Raw genomic sequence first — 18496 nt, forward strand, 5'->3', positions numbered from 1 at the left:
GTCGCTTTAAGAAACTCAAGTTCTTCAGTCGCTGAATGACGGCTGAGTGTACGGCTTTGCCCTGCATGACTCAAGCTTGCTCAAGAGTAAGCGTCTGTATATTCAACTTTAAAGTCATGATCAATTACACTAACATGTAGACCACCCTGAGAACATATGACAGAGACAATGGCACCATGACAAAAAAGCAGATGGCAACTTCAGCGAAGACTTCTTTGACCTTTCAAAAGCAGGTTTGTACTTTACAGGAGAGGCAGCTGAAGTAAAATCCAACAGACCATTTCAGCAGACATATCAGTCTATCTTGGCGGTGAAAATGCACTAGCACAGACTAATAAAGGGCGGCCAAGGCCGGCTGAATAGTTTACCGTCTGCATGTGGCACAGACAGTGCTTGCTCAGTGTCTTGGAGGAAAACAAAATATTAATAAGTAACCAAGTCAGAGAGTTCAAACGGTCACCTGCGGATATATATGTGAGTAATATTTGGTTCTGGGTCAGAATGAGCCGTTCTTACAAGGCTCTTTAGTTTCAGCAAAACAAGAAGGAACAGAAAAAAAAACTCACCATGGGCTTATTCATTCATGTCCAGTTATTCATTCATCCATGTTATTAGCTCATTTCAGTCAGTAGGAGGGGCAACATAAATAAATATTGCAAATAAAAATTATAATAATATTTTGTTTTAACTCTGAAATCAGACTGAATGTACATTCCAGAACCTCGACGGAAGTAATAAGTCATCTGGGTACTTTTCGCCAACTGTTTTTCTAATACTATGTATCCGGACATACTACTGTTTTTCATAGACTATATAGTAGAAAAGTAATTTTGCAGCAAATCTATCTTAAATGACAATGATTTCACTATGTCTATTAAACTTCAAATAAAGATTGTAACCATTACATCAGAGACTGTAACAAAATGTGTTTGTCATTGAATCATTCATACAAAAATACTGATTCATCCAGTAATGAAACACGTGAAGTCTTTATAAGTGAGTCATTATCCCCTTAAGGGGAGGGTCACACAGAACGGTATTTTGCTCTTAAAAACACGAGACTCATAATAGTTGCTATAGTATTGGTTTAAAATTTCTTTTAAAACTGATCTCATGTTATGCCAGGTCCCAGCACAACATATTTTCCAACCAGCTGTTACATGAATTTAAAAGATGATGGATTGTTATATAAGCCAGCACCATTTTTCAGTAGTTGCTCATAATTAAAGGAAAGTGAGAAGAGTAAACATACCGGTAATTTACTCGTTATGTTACAACTTCTCATACTGGTAAATTTCCAGAACCGATTTACTGGTATTTTTTAAAAGGTCCTGTTCACACATGATATCTTAACGGTAATTTACCAATAAAGACTGTATGTGTGAAAGGGGCTATTGAAACAATTCAAACTGATACTTTTTTTTTTTTTTTTTTTTACAAATAATTCAAATTAATTAAATATTATTTTTAAATAGACTCCAGCAATTAACATTTTGTTAGAACCTCTAGTAAAGTACATGCTATTTTGTTTAGTTGTCTAATCTGAAACGTGGGAAAATTGTGATGTCTATTAAAAAAAACATGGCCTTACTGCTGTCTAACGGTGCGTGTCCACTGGCGCGGTGCGAGCGGAGCGAGCATTTTCAATAGCGTGCCGCACGAGTGCTATTTTTAGACCGCAAGGCCGCGTGACGTCAGCAACGTAAACCGGAAGGGGGTCAACATAGAAGCGCGCTCGCTTATGATTCATGCTAGTACTGCTTGTTTTCTGCCGGTTCTCCCTCAAATAAGAACATGCCGAGTAAACACTGCTGCTATGGAACTTGCAGAAACGACTCCAGACACTATGACCGTCCACATATGAAAGATGCATTCTTTATTCATTTCCCGAAGCCAAAAACCCAGAGGGATAAATGTGAACGATGGGTCTACGCCCTAGACATTATTTTGAATGAATGAATGAATGAATGAATGAATGAATGACACTCTCTCACTCACACTCACTCTCTCTCTCTCTCTTATTTATATATATATATATATATATATATATATATATATATATATATATATATATATATATATATATATATATATATACATATATATATATATATATATATATATATATACATATATATATATATATATATATATATATACACATATACACACACACACATATATATATATATATATTTATACATACATATATACATATATATAGGCCTATATATATACTATACATATATATATACATATATAGTTACTTGTAGGTGCTACTACTGCCTTGAATGACATGTATTTATCATAAAAGTCATATGTAGGCCTACTTTCTTAAAATACTCTTATTTAAATATGTAAGACATGTTCAGCCTCTGCCTTTTTCTAGCAAGCCTGGTCATGCTACAGGTAGGCCCTAGATCTGACAGATTTACTTTTTCTGTAGTAAGGAAACAGCCTTAGGGGGGAGGGTAAAATAATTGAGAGAATTTAGATTTGATATTAATTAAAAATTAAGTGTTGTTGGTTGTGACCAATTAGCATTAGCGATCGCTAAACAAAAAATAAATACATTAATAATAATAATATAAATTACCCCCAACAACTGTCAGACGTAAGACAACCAGAGGACATAGTATATATGACAGACAGGACATAGGGTGGTAAAAGATAGCTTGTTGAAACTGCAAAATGTCACTGTCAGTGGCGTAAGGCGATGTTTTTTGGGGGAGAAATTCTGTCGATAACAATCTACCTCTGGACCAGGTCGGCTCTTTTTCCCGTCTTTTTCAGCCCTCTACACTCAAGCCATCTCTTCAATTGAATATTTGTATGTTCTTCTACTTCTATACCAGTGAATTTGGCACCGGGGACATCATTCTCGGACAGAGTTAGCAGGTTTAGCTCAGTAGACATCTCGTCCGTAAACTGTTTACATGCGTCTAGCATGAGTGACGCGCGAGTTTGACCCCCCTAGCAACCGTCGCTAGCTTAATGAATATTAATGAGAAAAGGTGATGTATATCGTGCGGTACGCTATTCATTCCTATGGAAGTTGAGCTTCACGCTCGCGCAGTGCATTTTGGGATTGCCAGCGGACCGGAGAAAGCGCTGAGAGCGACCGAGAGCGTCAAAAAGGTTGGGCAGTTTTTGACTTTATGCAAATATAAAGCGAAAAACGCGGTCGGCAGACAATTGCTGTGAGGTTCGGAATGTGACGTCTGTTTTGAGAGTTTAAAAATATGCAAATTGTGCTGGAGTTTATGCTGGATTTAGTGCGTAAATCATTTTGTTTACAAATTAGACGCTTTGCAGTTGTTATATATGTTAAAGATTTTATTTTGGATGTGTTCATTGTGATTATATTGGCTGGGTTAATAAAAGTTTATAAAATTGAAAGGATATCTTTGCTTGGTGCATTTGGAAACAAAGCTTGTCTATTTCTAAATGTAATCGCGTGCATCGCTGATGATTATACTGTCCGTGTGTTGAAAAAAACTTAGATTAAACACACTCGCAACAGACACACCCCAGAGCGGAGGCGTTATAGCGTTGCAAGCGGCACTGAGCGGAGTTTTGCCGCTGTAGTGGACACGCACCGTAACTCTGTTTACATAGAATTTAATATTCTAAAGAAAAGAGGAAGGAGCTGAAAATAAGGAAGTAAAAAAATCAAGAGTAATCTGTAGTAATTAACGCACAGAGGGTTAGGTGAGCGCCTATAAGTTAAAATCATACGATAGAATGACACTGTCTAAAAAGAAATAGGGCAGGGAAAGTAAGATCTGTCCTGTTCAGATAAGTGCCAGACTATAAGTAGGAGCGCGTTTGGCAAGTAAAAGGGCCATTAGCAGTGATGAGATAGAAAGTATGTGATAAATTAGTCACTACTCATCAGAGGGATGATTTGAGAAAGCTTTAAGTCTGAAAGGTGAAATAGAGAGAGGGTGAAAGATAGAAGACAGAGCGATGAAGCACTCTGAGACAAAGTAATGTGGAGGGAGTCACTGGATAAAGAAAAGAACAAAATGTCTGTCAAAATCATTGACATTAATAGGGAGTCAGTCTTTCCTAAAAGTGTTTACTCCTCTGGGAATTATGTGACGACTGCTGATGTATCTTAACATACAAGCTACTATACTATATACTGACAGGCTTCAAGCAGTCTTCAGATAATTCATATATTATTATATGCTGCCACAGAGCCCATTACTCCCAATGCACCTGTCAATCAATGCTTCCATATATTTCTTATAGAAAAAGACTTGAGCTGTAATGGGAATTCATATTAAGAAAGACACATCCAACATCTAAGTCTTTTATCTCTGTGCACCAAATCAGTTTATTTGTCTAGGAATTTTGTGACAGGGAGACCAATATGCACGATTAATCACTTATAAAATGACACACAAAAATGCTGTGGATATAAATATCTTCCATGTCCCACTTCCTGCCTGGTTAAAAATATCATCAAACAATTTCTAATGCATCTCCGAGGCACAGACTATTTCAAGAATGTGCCTTTGTTACAATATACGTATCGGAGAAAGCATTTGCTCATTGTTAATACATTGCGGAACTGAAAAGCTTTAACCAAAAACTGAACATGCAAACTTTATACATATTTATCACTCTGTCCTTATGCAAAAGAACTGGCCTGGAATAAGGAAGACCATTAATGGCTGGAGATAAACGGAGGACGACGACATTTCACTAATCAGGGGCTCAAGAGGGTAATTAAAGTGGGGCATTTATCCCAAGCAGGAATTCTGGTCTATTTCTACATTAGTGCAGTGTGACATGTAACCAGCCTCTTGTAAGAGACAATGATTAATGGTGGGGACTAAATAACAGTAGAGACACCAATATGAAACCAATACAAAAATGTAAGTAATGTAATTGACTTATTTAATTTGACTTCCTTTCTTCAGTGGAGCATAAACGATTTTTTGAAAAAGTGTTTTTGTATCCATTTAATAACAGTCTAAAGGCCCTTTCACACTGAGTGTGACGCGATAAGCGAATTGTCGACGAACTGAGCTTTCACACCGAATGCAAGATTGATTGCCTTCAGCTAATTCACGCCTGCACGATAGGTGGCGCTGACCGAGAATACATTTTTCCTCATGTATGTTTCTCGTAGGTTTTCCCATTTGGCTTTAATTTCGTCTGCTGCACAACATACAACAGCAAATTAAGATAAATAAATTGTGGTACTATACAGAAACCATAATCGAGTGCATGTAATAACGTCCGAATGCGATCTAAAGTGGATTTTGATTAAATAAAGGGCAGATGTGCGTTAGTCCCCATTTGTAGTGTTTTAAAGAGATTGTCTTAAAGTTCTTAAGTTTCCTCAAATTCCACAGCTTCAGTGAACTGTCCTGCTTAGCATTTCTCATGTAAGCATTCCTCAATCTTTATTGTTATAAAAATACCCCGAACAAGGAAATGAACACAACGTAATCATTCAGAAGGGCAAGAGTTCTGATCACATAATATGATTGACAGCTCAATCAAATGAGCTCTCTGACTCATAACAGAGATGGACGGAAGAAAACAGCGCTCTGTGCGCCATTTCAAGCTCTTAAGATTGCATAATTCAGTGGAAAATTTGTAAAAATTATAATCTGTATAAAGAACAGACACCAATGATAACATCAACATCCATTCTCTTCTCTGAGCGTCATCACGACATACATTCGCATTGCTTAATCTCGCTCAGTGTGAAAGGTCCCTAAATGTACGTTGAGATGACGCTCTTGAACTGAAACAATAATTCCCTATTGAGCTTTTCTCAACGAGCGCAATCTATCACAGCGTGACAAAGCAAAACAATAATACTTCAACCAGCGCGCCGATTTTTTTCCCCATCGCCCCGCAATGAAACAAGCCGTCCAATTAGATTTGAGCTTGTGCCCGAAGGTGTGAGTGGTAGCGCTGCTTTGAAAAACTGTGTAAACACAGAAGAAAAGAATTCCGAATGAAGGAAGAGAATGGCCAGCACAGATTTATGTTCTTTTTTTGCGTCTTATCGCGCTTGAATGGTTTGATAGCAGTTGAATGAATGATAGAGCAGCCAATGGATGACTGAAAAAAAGAAACAGATGCTGCGTTAATTGCGTTCAATATTTTGAATGCGTTTAACTGAAAAAATTAATTGCATACGTCAACATATTAATTTTGTTAAGACATGAACTAATGTTAACAAATGAGACCTTATTGTAGAGTGTTACCAAAATGATGATAATACACTTCAAAATTACTGGAAATCCTGAGGCCTAAAAAAAATTAAATAATGGCTGAAGGACACAGAGTGCTGGCACTGCAGACTGAGAGAAGTGAAGAGGTCAATGAGATGTGATGATGAGCTGGTGCAATGCTAATATGAGTTTTGCTGAATGAACTCACAGGCACTTTGAAGGGTGACGAATTGGGGCCATCCATGGAAATGTTCTTCTCTGAGCTGCCCAGCCCCGATATGCTCCTCCGCCTAGGAGAGCGCTCCGCAGACGCTTCCGCTGTGAGAGAAGAGAGGAAAGGAAGGATTAGACCACAGCAAATATTCAAAGAGACTGGGAGGTTGTTTTTAAATGTTTTAATATGCACAATAATGATCAGAGAAGTATGAAGAGTAGGAGAGCTGTTACAGAGGGAGTAGCCCATTGTGGATCACTTCCAGGAGGGAGTTTGACGTTAGTGATAAACTACTGATACTGCAGGCAGAGGAATCATTATAAGTGGAATCAACATTTGTACATTACACTACTACTGTGGATGCACTAATTTAGAAATGATGGCTGACACAAAATCAATTATTATTGTACAAAGTTATAGCTAAGATCTATATTATGAATAATTTTACCACGCATTAGGGCATTCTGATTGGCTGATATGTTCCAATAGGTACACAATTGTTTCCTATAACTGCATAGCAATTAAATAGTTTTAGGTTTGTTGCCTGAATTGATTGCATATAACATTCCACATTCTTTCAAAAATTTTAATATACATAGGCCTGTACATATACACACACACACGTTTGGAGTCAATAAATCGATACAAAAGATTTCCATTTCAAGTAAATGCTGAATAAATGCAGATTCTGTTTTTTAACATTGATAACAATAAAAAATGTTTATTGAGCACCAAATCAGCAGACTGGAGTAATAGCTGCTGAAAATTCAGCTTTACCATCACAGGAATAATTTTATTTTTTATTTTAATTTGATTAAAATAGCAAACAGTTATTTCAAATGTTTATAATGTCACAATATTATGTATTTTACTGTATTTTTGATCAAATAAATATAGCCTTGGTGAGCAGAAGAGACTTCTTTCAAAAATACATATTTTAAAAAATCTTACAGACCCAAAACTTATACATATATTAAGGATCACTAATTATTACTTTGCAAAGATAGGTGTGCCTTCCTGTGCCCCCCGATTTTCAAACTCTCTCTACACCCCTGATTGATCCTGACCAATCTTAAATGGAGTCTGGGTTCTAATGAAGTCACCAGTCCTCTGTAAATCCATCTCTCCCCTAATGATGCCCAGCGGGTCCCTAACAAAGAGCTTGCTTGCGCCTGGCTAAAGTGCCAGTCAGACAGGTGTAAAAGAGTGATTTAACACAAAGCTTTCACTAAGTCCTCTTAATAAAGCAGTCATCCATCCACTCATAAACGCCCACTCTACCTGCCGCCACCAGACGTCCAGATGGATGCCCTGTGCTCTCACATATATTAGTCATTTTCCTTTCATATCCAAGTTTATTTTTAATTTCCTCAGACTGATTTATTCTGCATTTGCAGGGAGCCCGCAGTCAATGTGTGTCAAGGATGGAGCAGGACGTAACCTACATCTGCACAGCCTCCCAGAGATCCACCCCTCGGGCCGTCCGCCTCACTGAAGTGTAGATCACCCCATAATGAGTTAATTCACCCTGAGAAATAAAAACCCAGTCCATCAAGTAGGAATAGCCAGCCACAGAACTTCCGCCTCTCAGCGTCTGCACTGAATCAAAAAACACTGTTGAAATTGACCCAGAGGCCTTTTGGCCAAGATGCTGGTTCTGGTTTCAGCTTGCAGGCCTCAGTGGATCCATACAATACAGATTGTGCCTGGTCTGTTGGAGAGCTGCCCACTGCTGCTCAAGATCAAACCCTCCACTCACAATAAAGAGCTTAAAGAGATAGTTCGCCCCAAAATTCCAAACCCGTATGACTTCATTTTTTATGTGGGATGCAAAAGATATTTAGAAAGAAAAAAGGGGCCCAAAAACAAAAACTGGATCCCTTTTGACTTTCATTGAATGGACAAAATAACACTTTTCAATATTTTTTTTTCCATGTTCCACTGAAGCGATAATGTCGTCCAGGTTTGGAACAATACGAGGGTGAGTAAATTATACAACATTTTATTTGTTGGTTGAACTATTGCTTTAATATCTTGGAATACACATACACTCAACCAACCTCTCATCAAATGAACAGGACGTAATGTCTCTTAAACTACACATCAGTCACACTCGCATTTGGCTGATATCCAGAGAGCCATTGATTAACAGCTAAATTTAGCAGTTCAACCTGTTTTGCAGCCCAGGAGTGGTCCAATCAAATTCTGTGCAGTCTGTCCGACTTTTTGAAATTTAAAGATTAAGAAAAATTTTCATACAGCATCTCAAATTGCTCAGCTGCCCTTAAGAAAAAAGTGTGCATGCGATTCAATTTATATTAAAACATGAGATCAGAACACTGCTTAACAAAAACAGCAACTTCTCATGTCTTCTCCTTTGCAGCCAGAGCTGGGTTTTGAAGACTGCCTATTGTATTAAAAAGCTCCTCGGATCGAACTCTTACGTACATCTCTCACACTCTCCGTGAAGTTGCTGCTTGCATTAGAGCTCTGCAGTGCCGAACTTGACAAATCGCAGCAATCCCTATGACTAAGCACAGTTGTACTTATATAATCTTGGCACTAGCAAAACCAAGATCATAGGTTCAAATCCCAGGTAATGCACACAGTGATAAAACATACATTTTGAATGCACTTTATGTCACTTTGGATAAAAGCAAGATGCATAAACGTGAGTAAATGCAAATCAAATCAGCAAAACATCACCTCGCTTCGCCTCTGAACTTATCAAACAGGAAATGACTTGTAACAGCATATTCAACCCAACTTCAATCATTATGGATTATTTAACGACTGTCCAGTCTGAGAGCAGGACGATAACTTAATCTTATAAAAGTTAATCTAATAACACGCAGCTGAGAAAGAGGAAGAGAGAGAGCAAGATACCTCTATCACAGCTGTTGCCCATCACCTGCTCAATAAATGGAGCTGGTCACCATTGGATTGGCTGGAGAGTGACCATCACCCTCATCCAATGAGCTTGAGCGCCTTCCCTTTAATTGTCCATCACTCTGAGAGAGATTCCGCCGCACTGATAAACTGCAGCCTCTTCATTGTCCTGCTGTGGCTCACTGCCACATCGTACCGTCTTCCTCTCTCTCTCTCTGTACCAGCACTCCAGCGCTCTTCCTCAAAGACTGAAACGTCCTCTGCTAAACCTCTCTCTCCCGTCTTAGTCCATCCTCTTCTCTCTATCCGTTTCTCTGGGCAGCAATCCTAGTTCTCACTTTATCAGCCTCTTCCCTTTCTCTTTTCTGGCAGACCAGCGGAAAAGATTTTACCGCATTTACTCAATCAATCGCTGTAACCTCACTCCTCTGTTCCTCTCAGCAGAACTGCAAGCACTTCCCATCCTTCTCTCTCTCTCTCTCTCTCTCTCTCTCTCTCTCTCTCTCTCTCTCTCTCTTCTCTCTCATTTGCTTGTTCCCCCCCCTCCTCGACGCATCTGGCTCCGTCTGCCTGCTGCAGCCTTGCACATTAGGAAAAACGAAGAGGCGCTCTTTGCCTCGAGACTTTTGTTTTCATACTTCATGTGGGACACTGCTCTGGAGGCTTGTGCTGTGCCTGTGAATGCGTGTCATTGGCATGAGTTGTGTTTTAGAGGTCATTAAGGAATGGAGAAGTAAAATAATAGATAAGGAACACAAGCATGTGTCAGATTACACAGGTCAAAGAATGTTAGAGCTATTAGCTGGACGTGACCTACTGAAATAAGATTGCATGTGGACTGAACTGAAAGGGTATGGTGCACGACTTGATGTGCTATATTTAGCATGTCCTTCAAAATCCTTTTTAAATTGAATAAAGCAATATCAGTTGCTATCAGGAGACTGGGATCAGGAAATGACGCAAGCCAGACACAAACTAAGGCTGTTCACATTAGCACAACTAGGTGTTGGAGTGAAAAATAAACTAAATAAAAACAAAAACTATAATAAAATAAATAATCACTGATAATCCGTTGAATGCTCAAATTAATAAATGGCTTAAATGCATCATACTACCATAAATGTCATGGTGAATAAATTACATGTGAACTTCATCATCATAAACATGTTGGGATCTTTACACTGCAGACGTTCAGATTTGTAAAAGGTCTGCAAAGTTTTAAAGATTAAAGTGCACAACAAATCAAGTTTCTGTCTCCTAAAAGAAAGGAGAAACGAGTTGTCAGCAGCTCCAGTTTCATTTCCTGTTAGATACCTATGTAACAAATTAGCATAATGCCATCCAATGGTCTTCAATGGCTGCCCATGAACAATATCTACTTTAAACTGCCCTCAAACACTGTAGTTGCAGGAACACAGAGGCCTTGAAGAGATTGGTTTGTGTTGTTGACATGTCGAAAAGATGCTAGTTGTGTCCCAAATGACAAACTATACACTATGCACACTATTTATACTATAAAACGTCATAGAATAGGGCACAAGAACACAAATTGAGACGCACCTGCTGTTTTCAGCGTTGCAAAACTTTGCATGCACTTCAAAAGGATGAGAACCCACGATGGAATTGATACATCATGTATCATTTAAGACTGTTACAGAGGGTTGTGATATTACTTTTCTTATTTTTTTTAAGATTCTTTGATGAATAGAAAGCACTGCATTTATTTAAAATAGAAATGTTTTGTAACACTAGTATAAATAATAAATGTCTTTACTGTCACTTTGCAATCAATTTGCATTCTTGTTGAATAAAAGTATGAATTTCTTTCACAATTTTTTTTACTGAACCCCAAACTTATGAACAGTAGTATGAATAAATAAATAAACAAACAATGACTTGCAGCAATGTCTAAAATTTGACTCGCCTCCATCCCAAAAAAAATCATCTTTTGATAGTCTTAAAAATGGTAGAGCAAAAATGTTCACATCATAGCAATGCAAATAGAGACCAGCTTAGGTCTCAACTCAAGGCTTTATGAATCTTTGTACACTGCAGCAGCCCCCAAAAAAAGCAGACACAAAAAAAAAGGCAGCGTGGACAAACCAGCTATTCTCAGTGACTACACATTCATTTAGTTCCCTTAAATCACAGCTATTACATCACACCTACAATTATTCCTGTCTCTCTCCTTCTCTGTAACTCAGCCCATCCATCTCCTCACTATGTGCATCCAAGGTCAGACTGTCCCTGACTGTCCTCTGTCCCCTGGCGTCAGAGTCGACAGGTCTCCCTGTAAGCCCCTCTGTGAGGCCAGCACAGCACAGCACAGCACAGCGTCTCTCCTTCTCTCCTATATCCTCCAGGCTTCGACTGCCCCTGGAAATCCACTTACTGCATTGATTTGGCCCAGCCCTGCCTCGGATCAATACGGCACTGGAGATAACAGAGGGGTTAAAATGAACACAGCAAGACCTGAAACAAGGACCCAGGCTGTAATTAGAAGTGATGCGGGTGCTCTGGTGTTGGTGGACAGGAGGGTGGGGGATGGCGAGAAAGGGTGGTCCCTAGTTAGCGCAACACCACCGTACTGCCTTTTATTGCCCTCTGTTGGGCAATCAATCGGTGGTAAAATGCCATTTGGAGGGTGTAAATGAATCAATACGGATTTAGCTGATAAAAAAAGAATGATTTTGCCACAATGCATTTTTCTAGAGCCAAACTCCCTGCAACATTAAGCAGAACTACACTAACATTATCCATCATTCTCTGCATGGATGAGAAGACCATCATTAAATGTATTGATATATGGATGCATTTGTAGGAGAGACACAAAAACTTTTTTACGTTTTCTGTGTGGAGCTCGTTTGTGCAAAACTCGAAGCCATAATGCTAGGGTGGTTAGGTCTCTCCTTCACTGTGAATCATGAGATTTTTTTCAACCATTTCATCATCCATCAACCAGAAAAAAAAAAAAAAGAAAAAAAAACCTGCAAGAAAACGGGTCAACTTGGCTTTCCAACACTCACTGCCCTCAATTTAAGAATATCAATTTAATGAATGAATGTAATTTAATGTTATGCCATTACTTACATTTAGGATGTAAAAAACACTTAAATATTAAATAAAAACATACACATAAACAGTACATACCGTGTACACACATGCATATAACACACACACACATGTGTGTATATATATATATATATATATATATATATATATATATATATATATAAATGTAATGTAATAATAATAATAATAATATACAGTATCTCACAAAAGTGAGTACACCCCTCACATTTCAGCAAACATTTTAGTATATCTACTCAAGAGACAATACTATAGAAATGAAACTTGGATATACTTTAGAGTAGTCAATGTGCTGCTTGTATAGCAGTATATATTTACTGTCCTCTGAAAATAACTCAACATACAGCCATTATTGTCAAAATAGCTGGCAACAAAAGTGAGTACACCCTAAGTGAACATGTCAAAACTGTGTCCAAAGTGTCAATATTTTGTGTGAGCACCATTGTTATCTAGCACTGCCTTAATCCTCCTGGGCATGGACATGTTCACCAGAGCTGCACAGGTTGTTGGGATGATCCTCTTCCACTCCTCTATAATGACATCATGGAGCTGTTGGATGTCTCCACCTTCCGCTTGAGGACGCCCCACAGGTGCTCAATAGGATTCAGGTCTGGAGACATACTTGGCCACTCCACCAGCTTCACCTTCAGCTACCTCAGCAAGGCAGTTGTCATCATGGTGGTGTGTTTGGAGTCGTTATCATGCCGTTCGGACCAGTTTCTGAAGGGAGGGCATCATGTTCTGCTTCAGAATGTGACAGTACATGTTGGAATCCATGTTTCCCTCAATGAAGCGCAGCTCCCCAGTACCAGCAGCACTCGTGCAGCCCCAGACCATGATGCTACCACCACCATGCTTGACTGTAGGCAAGACACAATTTTCTTGGTACTCCTTACCAGTGTGTCGCCACACATGCTGGACAGCATCTGAGCCAAACAAGTTTATCTTAGTCTCATCAGACCACAGAACATGGTTCCAGTAATTCATGCTCTTGGACAGGTTGCTTTCAGCGAACTGTTTGCGGGCTTTCTTGTGAGCCAGCTTCAGAAGAGGCTTCCTTCAGGGACGACGGACATGCAAACCGACTTGTTGCAGTGTGTCGTCTGTGGTCTGAGCACTGACAAGCTGACCTTCCGCTTCTGCTACATCTAAAGCAATGCACTCATGCGTCTGTTTTTTTAAGCCAGCTTCTGCACCTGACGCACAGCACGAGGACTCAACTTCTTTGATTGACCCTTGCGAGGCCTGTTCCGAGTGGAACCCGTCTTGGAAAACCTCTGTATGACCCTGGTCTGTTACTGTAACTCAGTTTCAGGGTGTTACCAATCTTCTTATAGCCTAGGCCATCTTTGTGGAGAGTAACAATCCTAATTCTCAAATCCTTAGAGAGTTCTTTGCCATGAGGTGCCATGTTGAACATCCAGTGGTCAGTATGAGAGGATTGTACTCAAAGCACAAATTTTAACTGCTCTAATACAGGATATACACATTTGTATGGTCCTGTCAAGCAGACAAAAACATAAACATGATGAATAGGACATGTGGCTTTGCATGGTTAAACGATGTACAGCTATTATCACTTAGGGTGTACTCACTTTTGTTGCCAGCTATTTTGAAAATAATGGCTGTATGTTGAGTTATACAAACAGCACATTGACTACTCTAAAATATATCAAAAAAAATAAATATATGTTTGCTGAAATGTGAGGGGTATACTCACTTTTGAGATACTGTATGCATCACATAAAAAAATGGCAAGAAAATTTGCAATAATAGCTGGTAATTATACAGTAGTCTTCAAGAGTGTGATATATTTGCAAACAATTTTTAAAAAATTCTCACCAATGTTACCAAGATTAGATAGAACAAAAACAAGTCTTTCTTGCAACAACAAAACCTCATTCAATGCTAATCCATTAAATTAAAAATTTAAAAGGTGACAAGCAAAATTAGCCACCAACTGTTCAGGTTTAAGGTATGTAAATGATCATAATAATACATAGATAACAGGCCCAAAACTGTCTCACTGCCCACATGCTTCTTTGTTGTTGAGCCCTGCCCAAGAATGAGTGTTAGCAATCATTACTCATTATCCCAGCATGATTACAAGAACAAGACCTTACAGAAGGAGAAACCTTGTTTAAACTTATCAATACTACATGCCTGAACAGTATGGAATAGGCTACATGAAAAGGCTGCTTGTCAGGCCTCTCCACAACATCACAGTAAAGATGATGATGATACCTGATATGAAATGTGCAGGCCAGGCATTAATTATTCACATTTAGTGGAACAGCAGAGGCAACAACGAAGTGGAGCAAAGCTCCACGCTTCCGCCACACGCAACTGCAGCATTTCTCTGCATCATAATGATCAGAGACGGTAAGCTATGGGAAAATCCTCTATGAAAGCCACTGCAAAACACAGAGGGGTTTTAGTCGGTAAGTGGAAACCACTGGGCCCGGACAGGATTTTCTCACAACTACTTTTTACCCATCAGCCTGTTATCCCAATGATTGTTTTTTTTTTTTTATGTCAGATATCCGCATTTTATGAGAGGTTATATTTATTTTTATTGCTGGGTTTACGATACTTCTAAACTTATTTATGGTGCTAAACCATATTAACAGATTGTTGGCACTACAGAACACTTCCAGAAGTGTTAACTGACTAAAGCCCTATTCGCACTGGATTAGTATTATCTGGGGACCTCGTGTGATTTAGAAATTACCCACCCACATCTGAATATCGTGTGGCGCATTCGCACGGGATAAGTGAAGCCTGTGATTTTACTTGAATTTACTGACTTAGCCTATCTCCTGGATTTGATGTAAATAGGCTATTGCTTGGAAATGTCTTGTCGTTATTATAGGTCTGGCTGTATGATATATCATAAACAGAAGAATGTTCTTTACGACATGCTGCTATACATGTCATCCATCTCCATCTAATCATTCTTTTTGTTTTTGCTCTTCTGATGGTTTTCAGCTTTCTCTTTCTGCAAATTGCATAGTTGTATCGTAAGGTGTATAGCGATATGACCCAGCACCCAAAATACTATCAAAACACTCCAACGCAGCCTCCATTCTTCGTGAAAGCACACAAAGGAAACAAAAACCTTGAAAAAATTATTAACAACTCCGCCAAATCACAGAGATGCTGATTCGCACGGGACTAATATTGTCACAGGACCTCTGTGTTCGGCGAAATATGGTAGGTCATTTGCGGGGGAATTTTTTTTACTTTACAAATTACAGACATTGCAGATTCGCACGGGATTAAGATCACAGACAACCTCCGCAATTATTACAAATTACTAGAGGTCACTTACTAGAGCAATTTATCTCTTCTTAAATACCATTGCTCTTGAGAATGAGTTCTCGAATGAAACAAGTGCAAACAGAAGCACAACAGTATTAGAGCCCGACCGATATATCGGCAGGCCGATATTATCGGCCGATATTCGGCATTTTCAAAACTATCGGTATCGGCATTTATAACGGCCGATAAATGAATATTTCAAAAATAAAATAAAAACGGACGAAACACCCTTCAACCATGTTATGAGTGTTGGCGTTGTATAGTTTGTCCACCAGAGGGCACTCTACACCGTCCCTGTTGGCAACACTCGTGTATAACGCGCCACACATTCTGCAACCTGCTGATCCAGCCCGAGTCGGGCAGAGAGAACCGCGAGTGAGATCAGCGGTGAAGTGTGTTCATGGTGAGTTGGTCACGACTCACGAGACATACATTGCTTGAATAACAATTAAAAGAACATCCCTATCAGTTCTCTTAACTCAAATAAGGATGACAAAATTCGTGACTCATGTCCAGTTTTGCTGCGGTTAAATAAGCCGAGAGTGAAGCGGAACAACGCGACGTAGGCTATATTCACATAAAATGTTAACACTGCAGTTCACAAAAGTTCATAATGTGCATGTGCTTTAATGCTTTGTCGGTTAAACATTTAATTTTAAATGCTGATGCGCTGTTCTAACGTGTACGTTTCTCAGCGCGTACATGTGAAGCTCACATGCACTAAAAGCCTTTCTACCAGCGCCTGGATACTGGACTAAGTTATCTTTCGAGTATTATTGTGCTAATACTGTTAAATACACACAAGACTTACATAAACAAAGTCGGTTGTCTAAAGTAAAGGCAAAAATTGAGAGAAAATCTGCTTGTCAAATGCGTGTACATTAGACGTGTCGTGCTCAGCTCTTAAAGAGACAGTAGAAATTGTAAACACACTGCCGCTTGTCCTTAAAGGGATAGTTCACCCAATAATAAAAATGATCTCATTATTTACAGGCACTCTAATGTTGTTCCAACTGTATTAATTTCCTTCTAATATTTTTCTAATATTAATAGTTTGAAGAATGTGGGTAACCAAACAGTAGCTGGTCCCCATTGACTTCCAAAGGAGAAAAATATACTATGGAAGTCACTGGGGTACATCAACTGTTTTTTTACCCACATTCATCCAAATAACTTATTTTCAACAGAAGAAAAAAACAACTTGAGAGAGTAAATTATGACAATTTGAATTTGTTGTCAATTTGAATGTGAAATTGTTGTTTTTGTTCAAAGGACTAAACGTTTAGTCTTAAAAAAAATCTTACGTTTGTATTTTTATACATTTTATTTATCAGAACTTTAATATATTTTGATGTTCCTCTGTTCTGTTGTGACAATAAAAGAAACAAGTTTCTTTTTAAAATGCATTATCATATTATTTTAGTTAAAACTCATAAATAACTACAAATAACTAATGTTAGGGAAATTTGTTAATGTTTTGTTGCGCGTTTCTGAAAAAAAAAAAAAAAAATTTAAAACCAACAAATATTTGTACCGGTATCGGCCTTCAAAATCCTTTATCGGTCGGGCTCTAGTAGCCATCAAAAGTTTGTACACACCAATTGTAAAGTGTGTCCAAACTTACTGTACTATAATACACATAAATAATATTGCTACTGTATTATAATATACACATAAATAATATCGGCCGATATATCGGTATCTGGCTTTTTTTTTTATCGGTATCGGCATCGGCGCCCAAAAATCCATATCGGTCGGGCTCTAAACAGTATATCTATTATCTTCCTTTCCTGATGACAAGACTTCTTTCACTATTTACTTTTCTTTTCTCTGTTTCTATGTGATTCCAAATGTCTGGAATGTAGTGATGTCACAACACTAAGCTTAGACACTGGAGACATGCAGAACATCCTTTCCACTCATACACCCAGCAGACAGGTGAGGCGCACTATGTTAAGATCCTTGCAACTCACAGTTGCATTGCATTGTTTTAGTTTATGACGCCTCAGATTCTAAAGGTCAAACAGGTTTGGTCAAAATGGCGGAAACCCACAGACAGGTTTTACAAGTTTAATACCAGGTATTAAAAGAGTGGTGATGTTTAAACAAAGGGTCATATGGCGTACTAACTTCCTTTCCACTTAAAACGGAAACTCTTAGGGCTACATACACAATACAGCTAATGTATGTGATGACTGTCATGTTCAGATGATGCTATCACAAGCAAGTTTCAGGCCTAAAAATCTTGTCAGACAGGGGGCAGGGCAATGAGCAACAAAGATTGAATGACTCCAAGCTGGAGTTTACATCCAAATAATATTTTTCATGACAAATCAAATTATTTCAATATGCTTTAGGAATCTCAAATCCTGAGGGAGTTTGAATGATATCTGAATGATTCTAGATAGATAGATAGGTCTGAGAAAAACTCATAATATACAGTAAATAATAAAGTTCAAATCCAGGGTGTTGTTATATGATTCATTTCAAGGAAGCATCCCACTGGCTTTTAATACAGGAGCATAAAAGGATAGATGACATTAAAAGGGCAAATAAATAAATAAATAAATAACAGCAGTGGACGCCATGAGGGGTGACCGTTAATGAAGGATAGAGGTGCAGGCAAGCGGAAGAATCGATGCTTTCTTCTACTTGGTGTTAAAAGCACGATAACAACGAGCCATTGTTAATCTACATAAGGCTTTAATTAAACCGGACAAGGAAAAGGTCCCCCTTTAAAACCAGACCTCTAAAAAATTAGAAATGAAGCATTTCTACT

The 18496-nt window shown here is 38.5% G+C and overlaps 1 protein-coding gene across 7 annotated transcripts in view; it reads right to left on the minus strand.

Annotated features, from left to right (window-relative positions):
• rasal2 (RAS protein activator like 2) overlaps window positions 1-18496 on the minus strand; it is an 83239-nt gene that overhangs the window by 20679 nt on the left and 44064 nt on the right. For 5 of the 7 annotated variants that reach the window (XM_081375559.1, XM_081375558.1, XM_081375557.1 and 2 more), the window contains one exon: window positions 6412-6521. In XM_081375559.1, coding sequence (XP_081231685.1) covers window positions 6412-6521 — 110 coding nt within the window. Of the gene's footprint in view, window positions 1-6411; window positions 6522-9303; window positions 9960-11475; window positions 11518-18496 lie in introns of those variants that run through there. The other 2 variants (XM_081375562.1, XM_081375560.1) reach the window with 2 other exon arrangements.

The sequence above is a fragment of the Scardinius erythrophthalmus genome (genome assembly GCF_964197995.2).
Source record: "Scardinius erythrophthalmus genome assembly, chromosome: 9".
NCBI lineage: Eukaryota > Metazoa > Chordata > Actinopteri > Cypriniformes > Leuciscidae > Scardinius > Scardinius erythrophthalmus.